The following is a 20,921-nucleotide window of genomic DNA, read 5'->3' as shown; positions in this document are numbered from 1 at the left end:
ACATTGTTTTTATAATACAAGCGAATGCAGTAGATTCGAACTTTTAAATGTACATTTCATCATTACCTGATCATTATTTTTTATTTATTTTTTATTTATTCTGCAATTGACTATTATTAATAATCTGTATATAAATGACTATCTATCTATCTATCTATCTATCTATCTATCTATCTATCTGTATTGACAATTTCACAATTTGACATGTAATGAATAATATAAGTAAAAGTCTTATTATTATTCTTATTCCTATACCTGAATAGCTATGTATCTAGAAAAAAAAAGGAATTACGTACCTTAAAACATAGAAATCGCTACAACTACTAAAAATCATAAAACTCGTTTATTTTTACGAATAGGCTTTTCACGTCCCACACAATAAATGGGCCAGTGCTAAAAAGAAGCAGCGCAAGAAATACTTCTAGATTTCCCTCTACTAGACTCTCACATCACGTTATGAAACGCGAATTAGAAAGAAAGAAAGAAAGAAAGAAAAAATTTTTATAGTCCAAACATCCTTAGACTACTTACAACATAGTAGTTACTTACATATGTAGTTTTTGAACTAAAATGGCAGCCACTCAGCATGTGTTATGCTCTAGGTCCTGACCTATTATTATAACGCTGGTATTCTGTGGCCGCAATATTAGGTGGATAGACACTAATATTTAAGTCTTACACAAAAAAAAATAACACAGTGCTCTTCAATTATAAATCTAATTCTATATTGTACAACTAGTTTTTGCCCGCGGCTTCACCCGCGTGAAATTTAGTTTATCACAGATCGTCATAAATTATAGCCTGTATGTTATTCTGGGTTATAAACAATATTACTGTAAAGTTCCATCAAAATCCATTTGGTAGTTTTTGCGTGAAAGAGTAACAAACATCCAGACATCCATACAAACTTTCGCGTTTATAATATTCGTAAGATAAGATATTATGATAGCTATTTCTTACAATAGATAAGCACTGAGCACACTGAGTGCAGTTTTTCTATTGTTTCAAACGACAATGAAATACGAGTGGCATTAACCTTTTCATTTATGCAAATGCGTTTCTATTCTATCCACCGATTGATCGGGTTTTAATGACCACTTTTTTCTAAAGTATTTAGTTTTGGATTGGAGTTATGTAATCTACAGTGTAAAATTAAAATTAATTTTACACTGTAGATTACATTAATTATATTATGTAATGTAATGTATGTAATTATGTAATGTACAGCTGCTGATATTAGTTTAATTTCATCAAGCATGGTATGCTTGTGTTTTGCTTTAATAAAGCACACAAACATTAATATTAACGAATAAGAATGTAATTTAGTTCTAATAGAAGTGATTTTTCAAAACTTAAGTATGTACTATGTTCCTGTCAACTTTAATCGAGATAAACATAAATGGCAAGTGCTGAGAAGAAATGCCGGAACAAACTCACGCTCGTATTCACAAATATTACTATGAGAGCGCGTAGACGCACAGGGTCACCCTGTGCGTTGGTTAGTACCAATCACAGATCTTTATTCAACGTTGTGCGTTGGATTTGCTGCTTCACTTAAGCAAGCATCGTTTGTGAATACGGGTATCAGTCACCACTAGTTTGCTTTTGAAGTCGATCGTAGACCACAACCGTAGCAGCAATTCTACTACCTCTTGTAGTGCATGAAGCAAGCAACTCTACTGGTATCAATGCATTTGTATGAATTCTGCTTGTCGCAACGCAATTTAAAGCATTGTCAACAAGTCTGTCATCGCATATTGACAGATTTTTGCAACAATTATGTTTTTAATTTTTGCAAGTAACTTGCTAGTTTTGCCACTTCTCGATAATGATTGTACTATGATAATGTTTATAAATATCGATTTATTCCATTAATTCATATTAAACTATAAAAGAAATTCGTCAAATTGCGTTCAGCAACTTGCTTTAAATACTTAATGCGTGCAGCATTCTCTCTCTAGTAATAGTAGTAGAAGTAGTTGCTCAATAATGGTTAAAGCCAGTTTTGTCGTGTCTCGTCTAGATGCCCAGTCTTGGCCTTTAGTAAATTTTATACAGTCGATCGTTCGTTCGTTCGTTTCAGCCAAATGACGTCCACTGGTGGACAAAGGCCTCCCCCAAGGTTTTCCACAATGAACGGTCTTGTGCTGCCCGCATCCAGGCTCTTCCCGCGACCTTTACCAGATCATCGCTCCACCTAGTAGGAGGTCTACCCACTACGTCTTCCAGCCCGTGGTCGCCACTCGAGAACTGTTCTGCCCCAACGGCCATCGTCTCTAGGAACTATGTGCCCCACCCACTGCCAATTGATTTTAGCAATTCTGCGAGCTATATCGGTCCAGTCGATCAGCAAACTAATATCTGACATAAGATAGAAGCTACTGTGTAATCCAAGAAATGGGATTATTCTAAGCTTTGTCCGTATCTAATAGTATAGCATTAATATTGCAAAATTGTTGACAGCATAGTTGTGTTTCGAGTAAGATAGCAAGTTCTTTTGTAGTTGAGGATTCCGAGTAAAGTTCGCTTCCACCTGCGGCTTGATCATCACTTTCAATCAGGTGAGATGCAGGCCAAGAGCTTCCTCGTAGTGGAAAAAAAAGTGCGAATCAATAAAACACGTAAAATATAGAAATACCCTTATATTTCATTTTCTTAATGTATAACAAGTCTTATTTAGTTTGTGTGGGTAGTAGGATATGTTTGTTTTATTGTCCATTTTTCACATTATTATTAACATATTCAATTGATAACTGCATTTAATTATTGCATTTACTTACAATATGTAGATGGACAGTAAACATTATTTTTAATCAAGGTAATCTTTTATATCTGGTAGGTACCTACGCATAAAATGGATTAGTAATAAAATGTATCAATGCTGTTTTCTTGTAGGTAAATAAGATTTTAGATGTTTAGTTGAAATAATTTCATAAAATAGTCCATACTGTTAAATTATTAACGCAGGCGGAAACGCAAAAACCAAAATTACTAAAACATGAAAGATTTTCTTATATTGCACAGTTAAAAACACCACAAAAATTTTCCAATAAACCTGAATCTTCTCTAAATGAATAAACTTGACACTCGTCATTTTGTAAATTCTGTAGGTACTGCACCATCATCGTATAAATTCAAACCTGTGTCAAACAAATAAAACAGACAGAGATCCTTAAAATAAATATACTGACCATATTTCATTCTAAAATATATAAATTGCGATTAATTTCTTAAAAGAATACACAAATGGCACATGATTATTTTTATAAAATCACGAAAAAACTTTAAAACATTTTAGTCGATGAAAATGTACAATTCAAAGAACTCAAAAATAATTGTGAAATCCATTAATAGAAAGGTCATTTTACAACTTGATATACTCGTTCATAATAATAATTCCATTCCAATTAACAACCCAGCAATTGTCATAATTATAATGTAATTCCATTTCAATTTACAATCCAACAGTTTATTAATTACCATTCTTCTCGACAAAGAAGAATTTATAATTATTATTATACCTATTCGTATTTATAATTAATGAACAGATCACCAAGGAAGCGTCTATATTAAACAAAATGTACACGTAATAACCAAGGCTTATAACAAGAACTATCACAATATCTTACAAGTAAATGAACTAACTAAATCACAGCGCAAAGAGAAGAGCCACCACACTACACTGCCATGCTAGCAATATCAGCAGGAACTCCAATAATATGTATTGCTTTAAAAAAACTACTGTCAGCTCATCTGAAATAGAGCTCATTATAGTTCTACCAAAACAATGGAGTTACTGCTAATATCGCTAGCACAGCAGCACAGTTCTCCGACCTTATCAGTATCAATAATGTAAGCAGATTTTACTATTTAAAAATAGCAATGACCAACTTGATCCATCATTTAAATACTTACAGACATCATTTGCTCAGACATCATTTGCTCACACATAATGGTACTAATAAGGTCGTTCAAATTCTACCAAAAAATGCTTCTAAAGAAATTGTACATTTGGTAACCTAACCACTTAATCCTGTCTCAAAGGCGTTATTTACAAAAGAACTTACGGCTGATCTCCCTGAGCTATGCTTAAATTACATCTCACTAATTTATAATATTCGCTAACACTCTTTCGTCTTGCCATTCGCTGTAACTTCTTTTGGTTTCTCAGTGCTGGTAGTAGTATTGTTCTTGACGTAGTTTCTGTAGTAGAAGTTACCGAACATGTACAAGAAGAGACCAGCGTTCAAAGAGAGGAGGAAGTTGATGAACTTCGGGTAGTTGCAATCACAGAACATCACGGTGAAGTTGTGGTAGAAGATTATGCAGAATTGGATCTGAAAAACAAGAACAATCACTTGAGGATTTCCTCAAAGTTAAAAATCACCATTGTTGAATTTCGGCAGTTGGAGGGACAAGAGGTAGTTCCTCTGTGGTTGAGGATTCCGGGTGAAGTTCACCAAACCTTATAGACTAAAACAACAACAGTTAAATAACAAACAAAATACAGAGATACTTAGACTCCTGAGTTTATAACATAGGTACAATAAACGAAAGTAAATTATTTTTTTTGCCGACACAAGGTCATAACATTTTATCCAATTTTACCACTCACAAAAAAATCATCTACGTAAGTATTTTAGACGTATACAGGGTGTTAGGTAAATGGGTATATGAGCCGACACTAGCCCATGTTAACATGGGCATATAAATGGTATGGTGAAGTCAGAAATTTGATATCATTTTAATTTTTTACATTTTCATCCAAAAAAAAATTTATAAAATCCGATTTGTATGAAAAATAAAATAATTATAAATAAATAAATAAATAATCTTTGGACAATTTCACACAGCGCCAGCTAGCCCCAAAGTAAGCAACTTAATGCTTGTGTTATGGGTGCTAGCTTAACGGATATACTACTTACTTATACAGGGTGTTAGGTAAATGGGTATATGAGCCGACACTAGCCCATGTTAACATGATCATATAAATGGTATGGTGAAGGCAGAAAATTGATATCTTCATTTTAATTATTTTAATTTTCATACAAATCGGATGTTATAAAATTTATTTTGTATGAAAATTAAAAAAAATTAAATGATGATATCAAATTTCTGACTTCACCATACCATTTATATGACCATGTTAACATGGGCTATTGTCGGCTCATATACCCATTTACCTAACACCCTGTATACTTATTTTTTTTAAATACATAAATATTATACATAGTCACACCCAGACCCATCACAGAAATTAAAATTCATCATTTCAATTTCTGCCCGGCCGGGAATCGAACCCGGGACCTCTCGGCATAGTAGTCCGTTCTGAACCACTACACCAAACGGCCGACTGACCGAAATTAAAATGAAGATATCAATTTTCTGACTTCACCATACCATTTATATGACCATGTTAACATGGGCTAGTGTCGGCTCATATACCCATTTACCTAACACCCTGTATACATATTATGTCGTATACTGTTGAAGGATTGATTAGGGAGTATTAGGAGTTCTTCTCGAAGAGTCCTAAATACGTTTTTAATATTAAGTTTAAAAGAGGTGGCTTACCAGCTGCATGGTAGTAAGGTGCCTCTTCCACCAAAGGAATTTCTGGTACTGGGGTCCGAGACCAGAGATCAGGTAGTAAGTGTACATGATGATGTGGATGAAGGAATTGATCACACCGAGAAGAGTGCCGTGACCACCTGAAACAAAGAAGTATAGATGGATTACTTTTATGATCCACTATCAAGAGAAGGTTATATTCTCAGATGGATCATAAGTAGTGTGAGGTTACCTGATTATTATTTTCCAAGTTAAGTTAGAATATGAATAAATTAAGTTATCCCTAAAATAATATTCAATGCTTCAGACCCGCTCTACTATTAATTCTATTGTAATATTTACATTTCTAACTTTACCCACTGTTGTAATGATTTCAACCATAAAGATTTCCCTAACTTTGTTTAAGTTTTGATTAACACTTCCTTTACATCATTGTACATTGTAGCTATCAGTGTATGTAAAGTGTTTGTACTAAAATAGTGGGAATTTTGCTAGTGTACGAGTAAATAAACCTTCTATGTGGAAATTAGGTTCATGATAATAGAAACACGATTTGCTGTCAGCATGCAGTTGCGCTTTAATCATGACCATAATTTTGTTTATGCCATCTTCATCTAAGATTCGCAATAATATTTTAAATATTATTTAGTAAGATACTATTTAATCAAAGATTTTCATCCTACCAATTCTATACCAAGTTATGCATTAATTTCATTTTTCAAATCAATTTTACTCGCTAATTGTTGCAGAATACGTAATTTAACAAATTATTACCTTCATTGTATCAATAAAAATACGTGTGTTTTTATTGCTACAATGAAGGTAATAATTATGTGTACATTATAATATCAGTAACCAAGTTTTTTAACTAGGTAAATCACAACTGTTAACCGGGTGGCAATAAGTATGTGTTTAGGTGCGATAAATTGCAGTGCTTTATTGAGGATAATTTAGATCATTATATTATCAATGCTTGCATTGGATTTATGGTATTTGAAATTAATATACTAGTAGCGTTTGTTTGCTGTCGTGTGCATTTCAATTTGCATAGTGTGGAGAAGATTCTGCAAATATTTTAGGAAACCTTAGTGTCCTCGTTCTATCACAAGACCTTTCCCTCCTCTCGCTATCGAGACCTTTCCCACCTCTCGGTCCCACCGCTGCAACTCCTGTGTAGCCAGGATCTACAGCTTGAACGCCAATAAAACCCAACCAGTGAAGGTCAAGTTTGTCCCGAGGGAAAGTTAAACTGTCATTGGACCCGCAAGGAAATTATTCAGAAGGATACAAAGCTATCACAAGCTAAATATCTTATGCAAATTATAACAAAGATGGCTAATGTGTGTGAGATTTTATTTAGTTCATCATAAACAGACAAGCGGCCAACCGCGTTGTAAGAATCACGAATCGGCAGACCGATGCTAATTACGACGCTTTTTTAAACTATGTAGGCGGTAGCCCATGCGCTGGACCGATCAGGTCAAAACCACACTCAATGGTCCAATCCACGAGTATACAAGAAAAGGCTGCAATGACGAATTGTAAAGCTTGCCACCAGACCAGGTGCAACGATCACGACCACTCTGCCAAGAGTGTAGCGACAAAGAATAATGTAGTCTTACCAGGCAAGAACTTGACTCCGATCCAGGCACAGATAGGCATCATGAAGTGGTGGTACAGGTGAAGGAAGGAAATCTGCCTGTTCTTCTTCCTGAGCACGAAGAATACCGTGTCGAGCAGCTCGATGATCTTCGCCATGTAGTACCACCATACAGCTGCCGCCATCTGAGGAAAAAAATATTTATGTAAATATTTATGTAGTAATATTTAAGTAAGTAAATAAATACGAGTATTATAGGATTCTTACTGTTTGTTGTTTACATAACAGTTGTCTTTGTACCTAAATAAATACGGAAAAATACTACGTGTCACTTTTTTTAATTTGTTCTTTTGTATACTGAAGTATGTTAACAGTGCAATAAGTAAGAGGTGAAAATAGTAAAACAATAGCAGATGATAGACAATTAAACTAAAATCGTCGTAAATCCAGGTCCAATTTTTATCACAAATACGTTTTAAGATCAATGAGCTACCCGAATTGACTGTTTGGAATAGATTTTAAAATTAAATAGAGACCGATGTCATTATTTTTAAGGTAATTGTTCGTATTGGCCGCTGCGATACAAGCTTTCCTGCTTAGTGCAGATACCGCCAGAATAATTTGTACAATGTGACATCTTTTAGTACCTAATAGGTAAATACTTTTTTACTTACTCTGTAGGCCTTTGGATTGTCTGAGTAGTCCACTGGTTGGCAAGAGAAGTTGTAGTCGTTCCACCAGCCGGAGACCAAACCCTGTAAAAGAAAATAGGTAATAAATAACATAAATGTTCCAAGAAGATGTTGTAATTCTAAATAATGTAATTGATTTGCCAGTTATTAGGTACTGGTTTCATTATAAAATATGCTAGAATTAAAAAAATGTGTGACTTTTGCATGTTACATCCTTGTCTCAGAACCTAGCATTAGCAGCGCTTTGAGATAAACATTTGCCAAGAGCGTCTAGAAGAATCACCACTTCCAGTTAAAAAAAATAATGAGATGTAACAGTAGACCATATAATATTGATTTAGAAGCAGTTCTTCGAACTCGATACGTATAATATGTTGATGTTAAATAAAACAATTTTTAAAATGCGTATTATTATTACGCTTATGTAGCAATAATGTAGAGTCGTACGAATATTTAAACTAACTAATTATTTTGGTGATAGCAGTGGTGGTACCTATTTTTGTTTTATTTTTCATCATCATACATAATCAAACCCATGCATCTTATCGTAGGTCATGGATGTATTGTTGACATTAATTATTTTCTAGTTAAACGAGATATGATGTCAGTCAGTACGTCTATACTCGTAATACATTTAACGAGCAAATCAAATAAAAAAACAGCTAACAACGTCTATTACCGCCCGTTTGTATGTTCAGCATTGTTAAACACATAATAACCTGTTTTTATTTGTTCAACAAAACCTTTTTTTGCAAAGGGCGAGTTAAGGCGTATAAGGATTTTTTCTTTTCAATCAAACAAAGCCAAAAATTTAGTTGATATTCCTCCAATATGATATTTACTATAACTTAATAAGTGTTTGCTAATAAAACCACAACAAAATGTAGTAGGAGGACACAAGGTTAATTTAATTCTTTTCAGTTTATACAATAATGCGCAGTCCTCAAAAATATTTTCGCGTTTGGAGAAAATCACGTTTCTCAACCAACTTTGGCTTTGATATCCAATAAGGCACAGAAAAGGCCTATGACTGAAAGTACTTTTTTGGCACCGGCTGCCGAGTAATTTTTTTCCAACGTTTATTAGCACCCCAAGAAATTAGACGAATAAATCAATCAAAAGAAAATTATGGTCAAGGTCAAGAGTCACCAATTAGTTTTGTAAGTACCGTCGAGAGTACATCAGATGTTTAGTTACAAAATAGCCCCTAACAAAGTCATATAAGGTATTGTTTAGGTTGATACATGCTGTTGAATTTACACAGATTCACGCATATGACGTTCACACTCAAGCAAACATTTGCGTTCAATATTGGTACTTTCAATTTATACAAAAAACTTCATGATATGAAGACATGCGTACTTTGACCCGGATATAAACTTTAACACGATAAAGTTGGCTTCAAGGTATCTCAAACTGAATCAAAGGATATAAAACATCAATATATTTGGTTTTTATTACAACTTCTGAATAACATGTGTAGGAAGTATCTCTGTGAAACAATATACTTTGTCTCTTTTGGATTGTTATGACGAAATTATACAACAATTGGGTTTCTGCTCCGAATCACTTTAGCCACAAGGATTTGGTATAAAAGGCTTAGGCTGGGTTGCACCATCTTACTTTAACTGTGACAAACGTCAAAAATCTGTCAAACTCCATACAAAAATCACCGGTTATCGTCATAGTTACCATCAAAATTACGTGGTGCAACCCACCCTTAATATGGCAATTTAACGGTCCCAAACCCTTTTGTCAACTTTCAAGTAAATATTGTTCTTTATCTTTTCAACCAAATATTATTTTGTGTTGAATGTCAACTTAAGTTAAATTCTACGTAATATTGAAATCCTGACGGAAATACAACCCTACAAATTCTTTCACGTAGAGGCAGACAAAATTACACTAACTACAAGATTATTTATTCGTAAATGTTTTTCACATAGAAAAACCTAAAAATTACTTGTGAAGACATGGGATTTTAGGCATATTTGTATTATTACCGTAACGAGCCGTTAAAAAGCCAAATCATCTCTCATGGTTTCTATATTATCATTGACCGATTATTGCTTAATTTCATTCATTATTTCAATTGCCAATCGATGTTCCATACCTGACCTCGGCATTACTGTACAGGCATCAACGATCTTGACACATTCATCCAAGGGCAATGTGATCAGCACCATCTTATTATCTAACTATTACGGTCTCAACTGGTCACAAGCGTAATGAGGGCTATCGTTTTTATACTTAACAGTTGGCACCCCTGGCGATTGACAGGACCTTACTCTACAGTGGCGCCATCTTGATGAGTGCAAATGCGATAGTCCTCCTACCACTTTAGCGCTCACCAATTGGTGCCACTGTCTTCGCTACTAGCAAGTGACAGGACCTTACTCTACGGTGGCGCTAACTGTGTGCCTACCATGAGTTTACGTTAGGTGAGCTCGCTAGCGAATACGTCAAAAAATTCTATGAAGATCTTATTTCTTGAAAGTAGCCACTAGGGGCGCTGCACAATATGTCATACATTTAAATGTCATTTTTTTACGCAGTCGCTAGCGAGCACACCTAACGTAAACTCATGGTAGGCACACTGGTGAGCGCTAAAACGATAGCCCTCATTATGATTCTGACGACAATGTCCTAGTATTAATGAATAAGACTAAGGTAATTAACACTAGAACATGGTTCTTTTCTAGTGCTGGGATATTTTAACCTTGGTTCCAAAGACATGGTTAACCTTCCAAGCCAAGGTTATAAATGTAAAAGTGTATTCTCATCTTTATGTGGCGTGCGCGAGAAATTAATATTAGGCCTGAATCTGTTTTCAAACTCTATACTTTGTCGACAGTAAGGAAATTTTGTCAAAAATAAATGGTGATAATATTGACTTCAATAATTTGCAATCAAAGTTGGTTACTAAAATTATTAGAGACATGATAGTTCAGCGTCAATTCTATTCGGCTTTTTTGCAAGATTCTCAATTTTTATTATCTATATTGACTACCTATAAGGTTTTTTATTATTTTTGAATCGTTTCAGACTTATGTGCAAATATCATAAAAACTTGTTCATCATGGCCAAAATGATTAAATCCACATTAACATTTGTGCGTTATCTATTCACACTTAAATCATAGAACCTATTTAAGCGCCATTAACTCCCGTATTCACAAACGACGCTTGCATTAGTGAAGCAGAATAGAGCTCTGTGATTGGTTCGTGTGTGACCCTGTGCGTGCACGCGCACTGTGAGACCTCATAGTAATTTTGTGAATACGGGCGTCTTTCTGTGACCTTCACACGGGCGAAGTCGCGGGAAAAAGCTAGTACACAATAAAATACACACCTCATAAACCAAGAAGATGCTCAGCAGTATTTGCGAGATGTTGTACACTATCATGATGTTCTTCAAGTTGTAAGGTTTGCGGTCCCTCATGTAGCGAGGGCCGACTGAAGTACAGAAATACAGGTACGAAGCCAGGATCGTCAGCAGCGGGCCCAGGCCTGACACTAGCAGCCATGATTCTGTCCTGGGATCTGGAATGAAGGAAAATGGTAATTATGGTTACAGATTTAAAACTTCAAGTTCTGCAGCAACTGCCCCCTTGCCTAGCAAAAATGTTAAGTCGAAGTAAAAAATGTCCTTCTTTAGATACTATTATTAAAATAGTCTCTAGACATTACTAAGAAAGTCAAAGTCAAAATTTTTGCTCCACCAGCACTTCGAAACCATTATATAGCAACCGAAGTGTTTAATTAGACAAGAAGATTTTGAGTGGTCTGCAGTGAATCCCAAAGGAACACAAGATCACATGCAGCGTAGGCTCTGGATGATCCTCTATCCCCTTTATACATCAAAAGATTGGCGCAAATGATAGCAAAATATGCTATCAACACACCAATATACTTATAGTTTGTATCGGTAGTTTATAAAATTGCGAAATGATAAATAGCAGATTGTTATTTTACCACAGAATAATATCTTTTACTAGCCACTCCTAGTCTACGAATTCAGTTAAAAGATATTTTGTAAAAGAAAACCATGACCTTTTGAGATTTATTTGCCAATATATCATGTTGATTGTTTTTCTAGTTAATATCCATAAATACCTGTGCAATTTTTTATAAATAACACAAAAAATCGTGAGAACAAACAATTTAGAAGGTATCAATGGACGTAATTATAATGTTTTACCTCAACCATGGTGTTTTGTATGGTGTCCATTACGGCAGTTATGAAATCATAGACAATCAGGAAACATTGTAGAGCGAGGAAATAGACACTCAGATTCGAGTTAAAGTACGAGTAATTATAGATGTTTGTCTGAAGGTGATGATTAGGCAAATTGGATAGGGTGTGTATTCTTAGAAAATTACTTATTGTTGTTGTTGATGGTGTACATCAAATTTTTAACTTCAGTAAAGCCTTAAATGTCTTAAAATGGAAAAAATACTCATAGTTAATAAATTACAATCACTTTAGAATAAAATGAAAGCCTGGAATTGGTCTAAATATTGCAGTCCAAACAATAAGGTACAATCTAAAATCTCTAAGTTACAGGTTCAATCAAAGATTCACAAGGTTCCAGATTCAATTAATTAAGTACAGGACCAAATCAATGTCTAGGAATAAAATCTAGTTTTGAGCGGTGTTTTGTATTACTTATCTAAACCTGTGCTGGTTCTGAAAATAGGCCTAAAATGAAACCTAATTTTGTATCGTTTCGTAATAAGTAATTATCTCTTCTAATATAAAATTCTCGTGTCATTTTTTTTTATACCAAAACTCCTATAAACACCTTGACCGATTCTTATGAAATTCAGTAGATCTGGATTAGGACGTAAACTACATATAAATATTTTACATCCCTCAGTGATAAGGGTTTTTCACGTGTACTAAGTCGCAGGCACAGCTAGATCTATCATCAGGTCATTTAGTCTCCACTACATGAGCACGACCCTCTCTAATAGTAGGGAATTTAGTGCAAGAACCCCTCCACTTTGGTATAGAAGGCTCATTTTTGCAACAGTGGTTCTTTGGGTGCTCCTGAGTGGATTTCCGTCGGTAGACATCGGGAGCCCCCCCTGTGGTAGCAGGGGGAGGGGGGGCAAGTTTCCTTCCGCCGCGCTTCACTTTAAGGCCCATATCTTCAAAACTATGGGTATTAGGGCAAGTGTGGTATCATTTTCGGATAATTAAAGAATGGCGAATTCATTTCTAGAACAAAATTTTTGCCTTTTCATACAAAAAAATTGAAATATTGAGTAAAATTCACAAAAACCAAAAAGTATTTTTTTAAATAAACGTCGTTTACTTTTAAACCACTGGAGATAATCTAATAAAAAAAATATGACCTGAAAGCTACATTTATCAGGATTATAAAAATATAACATTGTATGGTACTTTTTTCGCAAAAAGTAGGTGAAAAAAATTTTTTCTTCAGGACACAGCGGGCGAATTTTATTGCGCATCGGAAAAAAAATATTTATTTTATCCATGAATTCATACTATTTGGTTCATAAGCAAGCAAGGATTATTATTTTAGAATTTATTTAGAGTTGCTGGCACATCAATCTACCATAATTTGTATTTTTTCGTCAATTGATTTTGAACTCTATGTGTGAGAAATAAGGTTGAAAATAGCTTAAATACATTTTAATATTGAAAATATCATAAGAAGAAAGCACTACCTATATAAAGAACTTTAATTTGTCTTAATGATTATTATTATTTTAATTAACACTTTTATTTCTACATACAATTGTATCAGTGATTTAACGGAAAGGTAAGTGTGAGGAAAATGAGGTTTCACAATCATAGTACAGGATATATTTTTAGCACAAAGGTTACGGCTGTGACCTTTTTAGTTGTTTTTTTTTCAGACAGCACCAGCTTCTGCACTACTTCTTGCACTTACATCTCACCATTTCCAGGCAAGCCTCGGCAGCTACGGGAAAACCGGTCCATGTAGGCTCCATCTTGCTATCGGCTCTGGTCCACCCCCAACCAGTCGGGTAAAGGGAAGACTGAGTCGGTTGCTTGCAACTAATCCTATACGCGAACCCCTTGGATAGATCTTAATAAGTAAGTGGATAGATCTTGAACAAGGGATGACTAAAAAGAGGACCAAAATCCCAACAGAACAGCCTAATCTGGTTTACTGATAGCTCAAAGTCACGAAGACAAAGAACGCCCCGGGTGCCAAGCATCAGAGGGTGACACATGTCGCACAGATTAGTACTCACTGGCGCATCTGCATAGCAAGTCTGCGGTCTATGTCATTGTCTTTCAATCTTGGAATCGGTAGGTAACCCCAAAATCGTGGGGGTTACCAGAGGGTGCCTTAGGACTTACGCCGCCACTGTAAAGATGGCCTTGGGAACGGGAACGGGCGTCTACTGTAAACACTTCGAACATAGTGAACGCTTAAGGAGGTTTGCTACAGTGTTTCAAGCTGAATTCTACGATAAGATATGTGTGCACTAAAGAACAGGGGTGTAAAAAACTAAAGAACAGGGGTGTAAAAAACGCAATATTTACATCCTGATCCACAGCCAGGCAGCACTCAAACAAAAAGCCATCGCCTCAGTGAAGGTTGAGTCTAGAATTATTCTAGATAGATGAACAAACTCGGAAGGCATGAAAGTGTCCCTGATGTGGGATACCTGGACATACACGGATCAAATGCAATGGGAGAGCCGACAGTCTAGCGAAACTAGGGTCAGAGGCGATACCTATTGGGTCAGAACTGATACTTACCTTTATCTAACGGCATACCTCATGGCCATAATATGGCCATATCCAAGAAGCACAGTGCTAAATGGAAAAGCTCCAACGATATAAGATAAACCTCTCCAAATCATTCCTAAAGGGAAACACAAGGTCATGGAGAAAACTCATTAAGCGGAAATAAAAGGTACCTAAGCCCAAGCAATTACTGGTACGCAAACTGGGCATTATTGAACGAACCACATGTCCCACAAAATAGGCCTAACAACAAAAGACAGCTCTCGAGCATGTGGAATACATGTGGGGTCCATGAATCAATACTGTAAGGATGGGTCTGCTTGGGTCAGCATATCCGGCATCAGAAGACTTAGAAGGCTTTCACTCAGACGCTTAATTCACCTAATGGATAGGATTTTTTTGGATGATAGGGAATAAAAAAACGGAGCATAAAGATCCTAATGGGTCGCTGTGGACTACGCTTAGACCTAGCTTAGCTTAGGCCCTACATAAGATAACCCAGACAGCAGCAGCAGCTTTGCATCAGCCTTGGCTACTGGCAGTATATCAAGGGAATCGCGTATAGGATCAGGTGCAAGCAACCGACTCGAGTCTTCCCTTTGCCCGACTGGTTGGGGGTGGACCAGAGTCGATAGCAAGATGGAGCCTACATGGACCGGTTTTGCCCGTAGCTGCCGAGGCTTGCCTGGAAATGGTGAGATGTAAGTGCAAGAAGTAGTGCAGAAGCTGGTGCTGTCTGAAAAAAAACAACTAAAACGGTCACAGCCGTAACCTTTGTGCTAAAAATATCTCCCGTACTATGATTGTGAAACCTCATTTTTTTCTCTCACTTACCTTTCCATTAAATCACTGGTACAATTGTATGTAGAAATAAAAGTGTTAATTAAAATAATAATAATCATTAAGACGTTTAGACAAATTAAAGTTCTTTATATAGTGCTTTCTTCTTATGATATTTTCAATATTAAAATGTATTTAAGCTATTTTCAACCTTATTTCTCACACATAGAGTTCAAAATCAATTGACGAAAAAATACAAATTATGGTAGATTGATGTGCCAGCAACTCTAAATAAATTCTAAAATAATAATCCTTGCTTGCTTATGAACCAAATAGTATGAATTCATGGATAAAATAAATATTTTTTTCCGATGCGCAATAAAATTCGCCCGCTGTGTCCTGAAGAAAATTTTTTTTTCACCTACTTTTTGCGAAAAAAGTACCATATAATGTTATATTTTTATAATCCTGATAAATGTAGCTTTCAGGTCATATTTTTTTTATTAGATTATCTCCAGTGGTTTAAAAGTAAACGACGTTTATTTAAAAAAATACTTTTTGGTTTTTGTGAATTTTACTCAATATTTCAATTTTTTGTATGAAAAGGCAAAAAGTTTGTTCTAGAAATGAATTCGCCATTCTTTAATTATCCGAAAATGATACCACACTTGCCCTAGTACCCATAGTTTTGAAGATATGGGCCTTAAAGTGAAGCGCGGCGGAAGGAAACTTGCCCCCCCTCCCCCTGCTACCACAGGGGGGGCTCCCGATGTCTACCGACGGAAATCCACTCAGGAGCACCCAAAGAACCACTGTTGCAAAAATGAGCCTTCTATACCAAAGTGGAGGGGTCTCCATACAAATCATTGCACTAAATTCCCTACTATAATGCACCAGAGGCAAATGGAGGATTTGGTCTACACTCCCCACTCCTATCTGGCCAGACGGGTTGGGGAATCACCGCAACGCATCGCACAGCTAGATGTCTATACTTATAGTAAGTCTGTAGAGAAGTCAATTCTGTACATGAAATATATTTTCAAAATAACTATCAGGGGGTGATTAGTGATCGATACTGATGCCAAAAATGCAATCAGTAAAATTTTTGTCTGTCTGTCTGTCTGTATGTATGTTCCTTATAGAAACAAAAACTACTCGACGGATTTTAACGAAACTTGGTACAATTATTCTTCATACTCCTGGGCAGGTTATAGTATACTTAGGAATTCCCACGGGAACGGGAATTAGCGGAAAAAAACATTTGTATGAAAAAATCTAAACCGCGTAAGATAGATGAAGGGGGTAAAACGGGATCCACGCGTACGAAGTCGCGGGCGGCCGCTAGTTTTAATATAAAATAAAGATAACCCTGTATCTGCACTACTCATTACTATGTCCATTCGACTCAAAGCGTATTAATTAGCCACACAATGTGTTGCATTCAATCAATTAAGGCCTCGTTGGTTGTGCAATAAATTATGCAGTACAACAATGGAACGTGTAAACTAAGCACCTGTGATACAATTGCATATTAATGCAGTGTGATTATGATCTTAAAATATGCACATTTAAGTTGCATTTTTGGATGAAATGCTTTTAAAAAGGCAGTGACCGCAATAGCACTTAGTAAATGCAGATGAGTTTAAGTGTCCATTCATGGTTGCCTTGAAAAGGCCTAGGTCATAGAGTGGAAGACATCAATTAACGTTACGAGTAAGTATGTAGGCATCTTATTGCTGTTAGGTGACTCAAATATGCAAACACTTAGATAATGAAAAACTCAGATTAACCCATTTAGACCGATAATTATTTTTGTAAATAAATATCGTTTTTTCAGCAAAAACTTACAAAGGGAAGCCTAAAAATCATGAAAAAAATATTTTAAAAAATAATCCATAAATAGGGGGCCGTGGGGAGCCCGTACCATATAGGGTACAGTAGGTCTATAAGCAAGCAAAACATAGTCGTTGTTCAAAGAAGATTTTTATTTATTTTTGTATGATATAAAATAAAAATAAAATCACATGATCACTAGTATCACACTTGGCATATCTTGTAAGACGTTTTCTGTGATACTAACCACATTTGGTTCTTTTTTCCTACCTTCTCCTAAGTTATTGAGGATAGCTGAAGAAGACCTGGCTTCTTCTGATTTGTTACGTTTAGTGCTATCCATAATCGGATTTAGCAACATGATGATGGAAATTTAGCAAATCCATCGAAGAAAACTCTGAGGGTTATTATTTACATTGACACTATCTTTATCGCCTAAATCTTCGTCAATCTGATCATCATTAGCGGTCATCTGATAAGACAGCAGTAGAAAAATACCAAGACTGCTTTATGTTTGCTGAAATTATCAAATTTTTCATGAGTTGTGGCAATATAGTGAAGCATCAATAGCCTAAAACAAATAAAAATAATAAATATTAATTATATTTTTTCGCATGACTTGCTCATGCATAGACCTACTGTACCTTATACGGTACACCTATTTTAGACTGGAATAAACCGTATAAAAATAAACTGAATAATATTTTTTTTGTAGTCATAATATCTATTGTACTCTATTTTTAAAATAAAATTGATAAATAACATAATTTACCATGAGTAATAAGAAATTATACATTCTTAAATATATTGTAAATATTTTTTTGGTTTTCTGTCGAGGAATTTCATAAATATTTCCGAAACCACTTGTTAAAACATATTTTAAAATATTTTTATGTAAAATAATCACTTTAAGCTTACCGTCACAATCATTTTTACAAATTAACAACAGTTTGGTACTTCAAAATATTTTCAAAAAGATACCGTACCACATAGGGTACGGTAGGGCTAAATGGGTTAACGAATTACCGTTTGAATTAATGCTATCAATAATTAATTACACGTTTGTAATTTTTATAAAATAGACTAAATAAATGAGACTAGTTTTTATCTTGGGGAAGGTCTTTGTCTAGCAGTGGACGTCATTTGGTTGAAGACAACAAACGAGCTTTTAACTAAAATTGCAGATTTTTCATAAATGGGCAACGTCGATATATTTTTTTTCGCGTTTTACCATCCAGATAAATTTTTGTGTTTTGCAAAAATATACCTGGAGACAATAATGGAATATTAACATCCATCAAACTTAGTTATTACGTATCAAGTATTCGATAACAATGAAAAATGCGGAAGTTTAGCTTATTACAATAATATCCATCTTTATGTGCGCGCGCACGGCTTGCTCATGCTATACGTTTGCGTTGCGTGTTTGTTTATTTTGCATTGATAACGATTAAAGACCTGCCCGGCTAGGATACATTCTTATGGATCATTTCAGACGACAAATGTATGGGCTTATCGCTTAAAATCGATAAAATGTAATAAAAATTATTGTTAAAGATTTCCCAACTACATAATTATTATTTCACATGCATCGCTACATTACATAAATTGGAACGATAAAAGCTTGACGCGGCGTGAATCCTTTTTTTATTTTTTAGGAAATGCATGAAATTGCACCCACTGCCCCGGGGGAACCAGTGGGTTACGTGAGCTCTCCCTGCCAGAAGGCAGGGCCTACACACTAAAACCTGACGGTGTAATCTAAGGCCTACTGGTACACTTACACGGGGCAACAAAGCGAGTATGAAAACGAATGTTAGTGGTTAACTTTCGAGACACAAAAGAGATGGGGGTTCGTTGTCCGCAAAAGACAGACGTTTGTGTCATAAGCAGTGATCGGATAATCGAATGTAGGTATATTTACTTCAAGTATATTTTCGATCACTATTCATAAGTCGCCGCTGCTGGGGCGCTGGCTTAGCTTGCACGTCTCCAGTGCTATGTAAGCGGCTTCATATTCATTATTTGTATCTTACTAACATAGGCTAAGTGAAAATTGTTACTAACACGATTATGGACCCCGGTCTGACAATATTTTTTTTCAATTTCAATTTCAATAAGTCGTCAATTGACACACTGTTATTAAACCTGCCTTCTAATTAGTAAGCAATAATAAGTAGCACGAACAACTTAGTTAAATAAATGGTGGCTTAAATAAATATTTAATAAAACATAACGCGAGATGTCCATTAGATACTTAATGTAGTTTTTATTGTAAATACTTACATACCAATATGACTTGTCTCTGTCAAGGATACGTTTCAAACTGAGACTATGCAGCAAATAACTACAATAATTATGTAAGATATTGTACAAATTAATATTAAATTAGTCATTCCTTTTATTATTATGATTATGAAATATTTCTTATTAAATAAATTATACTTATCATATGAATCAGATGTTACACTCGAAGCTAATACATTACCAATCAAATAGAGCTACATTACTAAATAAGGCCGACTACTAGATAGTTTCCATAACACATAAAAAAATTAGACTTCTGAATAAAGAAAATATATTTACATACAACATAATACCATACTTTAGTTCATTTGATTAGGTTGCAAGTCACATTTGAGTATGATTTCATCGCGAACCGCTTACATGTAATCATGTTTTATTTTAAATTAACGTCTTATTTGTCGATAAAAATAATCACAGCTCTATCGACCCACCACAGTGCTCTTTTTGTAATTCTAAACACGCACAAAAAGTAGTAGAAGACGCAGTAAATTATGATGTATGTACTAAACCGTACATGACTCCGGATATAAAATCTTCATCATCAAGTTTTGAAGTCTGGAACGCAAACCACTGGGAGAGTCGACCGTCAATTATTTTTATTTCATTCTTTATCATCTGCAGGGCTAAGATGCTACCATGGAAAAATCTTGTCGACGATTTTAGATGACAAATGTATGGGCTAATCATGCAATATCGATAAACCTAAAAACTTTTATCGGGCAAAGTTTTTAGGTCATTCATTTAGTGTTCAATGCGGGACTAGAGACCATTTAGTCCCGATGCATGACTGCATGACCTTCTCTTTAGGCAAGTGGGGAATTTGGCCTATACTTCCCGCGTATTAATTTTATTATGGCAGTTAATTCTATCAACTACAAGTTTGCCTGGGCCTGTTGGTGGGAAATCTATCTATCTATATAAATAAAAATGAATTGATGTTCGTTAGTCTGATTAAAACTCGAGAACGGCTGGGCCGATTGAGCTGATTTTGGTGTTAAAATGTTTGTCGTAGTCCAGGGTAGGTCTAAACGGTGAGCAAATAAGGAAAGATTTGCTTATTTATTGCCTTTAAGGCGGAACAGAGTTCGCCGGGTCAGCTAGTTGAGAATATAATAAAATGAACCAATGAAAATATTTTCATAGTCACCAATCAATGACTTCAACAGATATTTAATAATAATAACTGACACCGCGGCATTTTTGATAAGTAGGTATTTACTTCTACCAATTAATCAAAAATGCGTCTGTCATAATTTCAAATCGTAGGTACATACTTAAGTAAAAACTAGTCTATAATAGCATTAACCTACGTATTTGCAATTTTGCAATCAATTACAAATGTATTCTTGCAGCAACCTGCCATTATATGCAAATATCATTGCTAC

The 20,921-nt window shown here is 35.1% G+C and overlaps 1 protein-coding gene across 1 annotated transcript in view; it reads right to left on the bottom strand.

Annotated features, from left to right (window-relative positions):
- Window positions 1-2,627: 2,627 nt before the first annotated feature.
- Window positions 2,628-20,921, bottom strand: part of LOC135088464 (very long chain fatty acid elongase AAEL008004-like) — a 67,073-nt gene continuing 48,779 nt past the window's right edge. The window contains exons 3-7 of the mRNA XM_063983289.1: window positions 11,215-11,405; window positions 7,846-7,926; window positions 7,194-7,356; window positions 5,575-5,711; window positions 2,628-4,337 (exon numbers count right to left, since the gene is read on the bottom strand). Coding sequence (XP_063839359.1) covers window positions 4,122-4,337; window positions 5,575-5,711; window positions 7,194-7,356; window positions 7,846-7,926; window positions 11,215-11,405 — 788 coding nt within the window. The 3' untranslated portion in view covers window positions 2,628-4,121. The remainder of the gene's footprint in view (window positions 4,338-5,574; window positions 5,712-7,193; window positions 7,357-7,845; window positions 7,927-11,214; window positions 11,406-20,921) is intronic.

The sequence above is a fragment of the Ostrinia nubilalis genome, chromosome 4, assembly GCF_963855985.1.
Source record: "Ostrinia nubilalis chromosome 4, ilOstNubi1.1, whole genome shotgun sequence".
Lineage (NCBI taxonomy): Eukaryota > Metazoa > Arthropoda > Insecta > Lepidoptera > Crambidae > Ostrinia > Ostrinia nubilalis.
The sequence above is the reverse complement of the archived record's forward strand: the minus strand, read 5'-3'. Positions and strand labels throughout refer to the sequence as shown.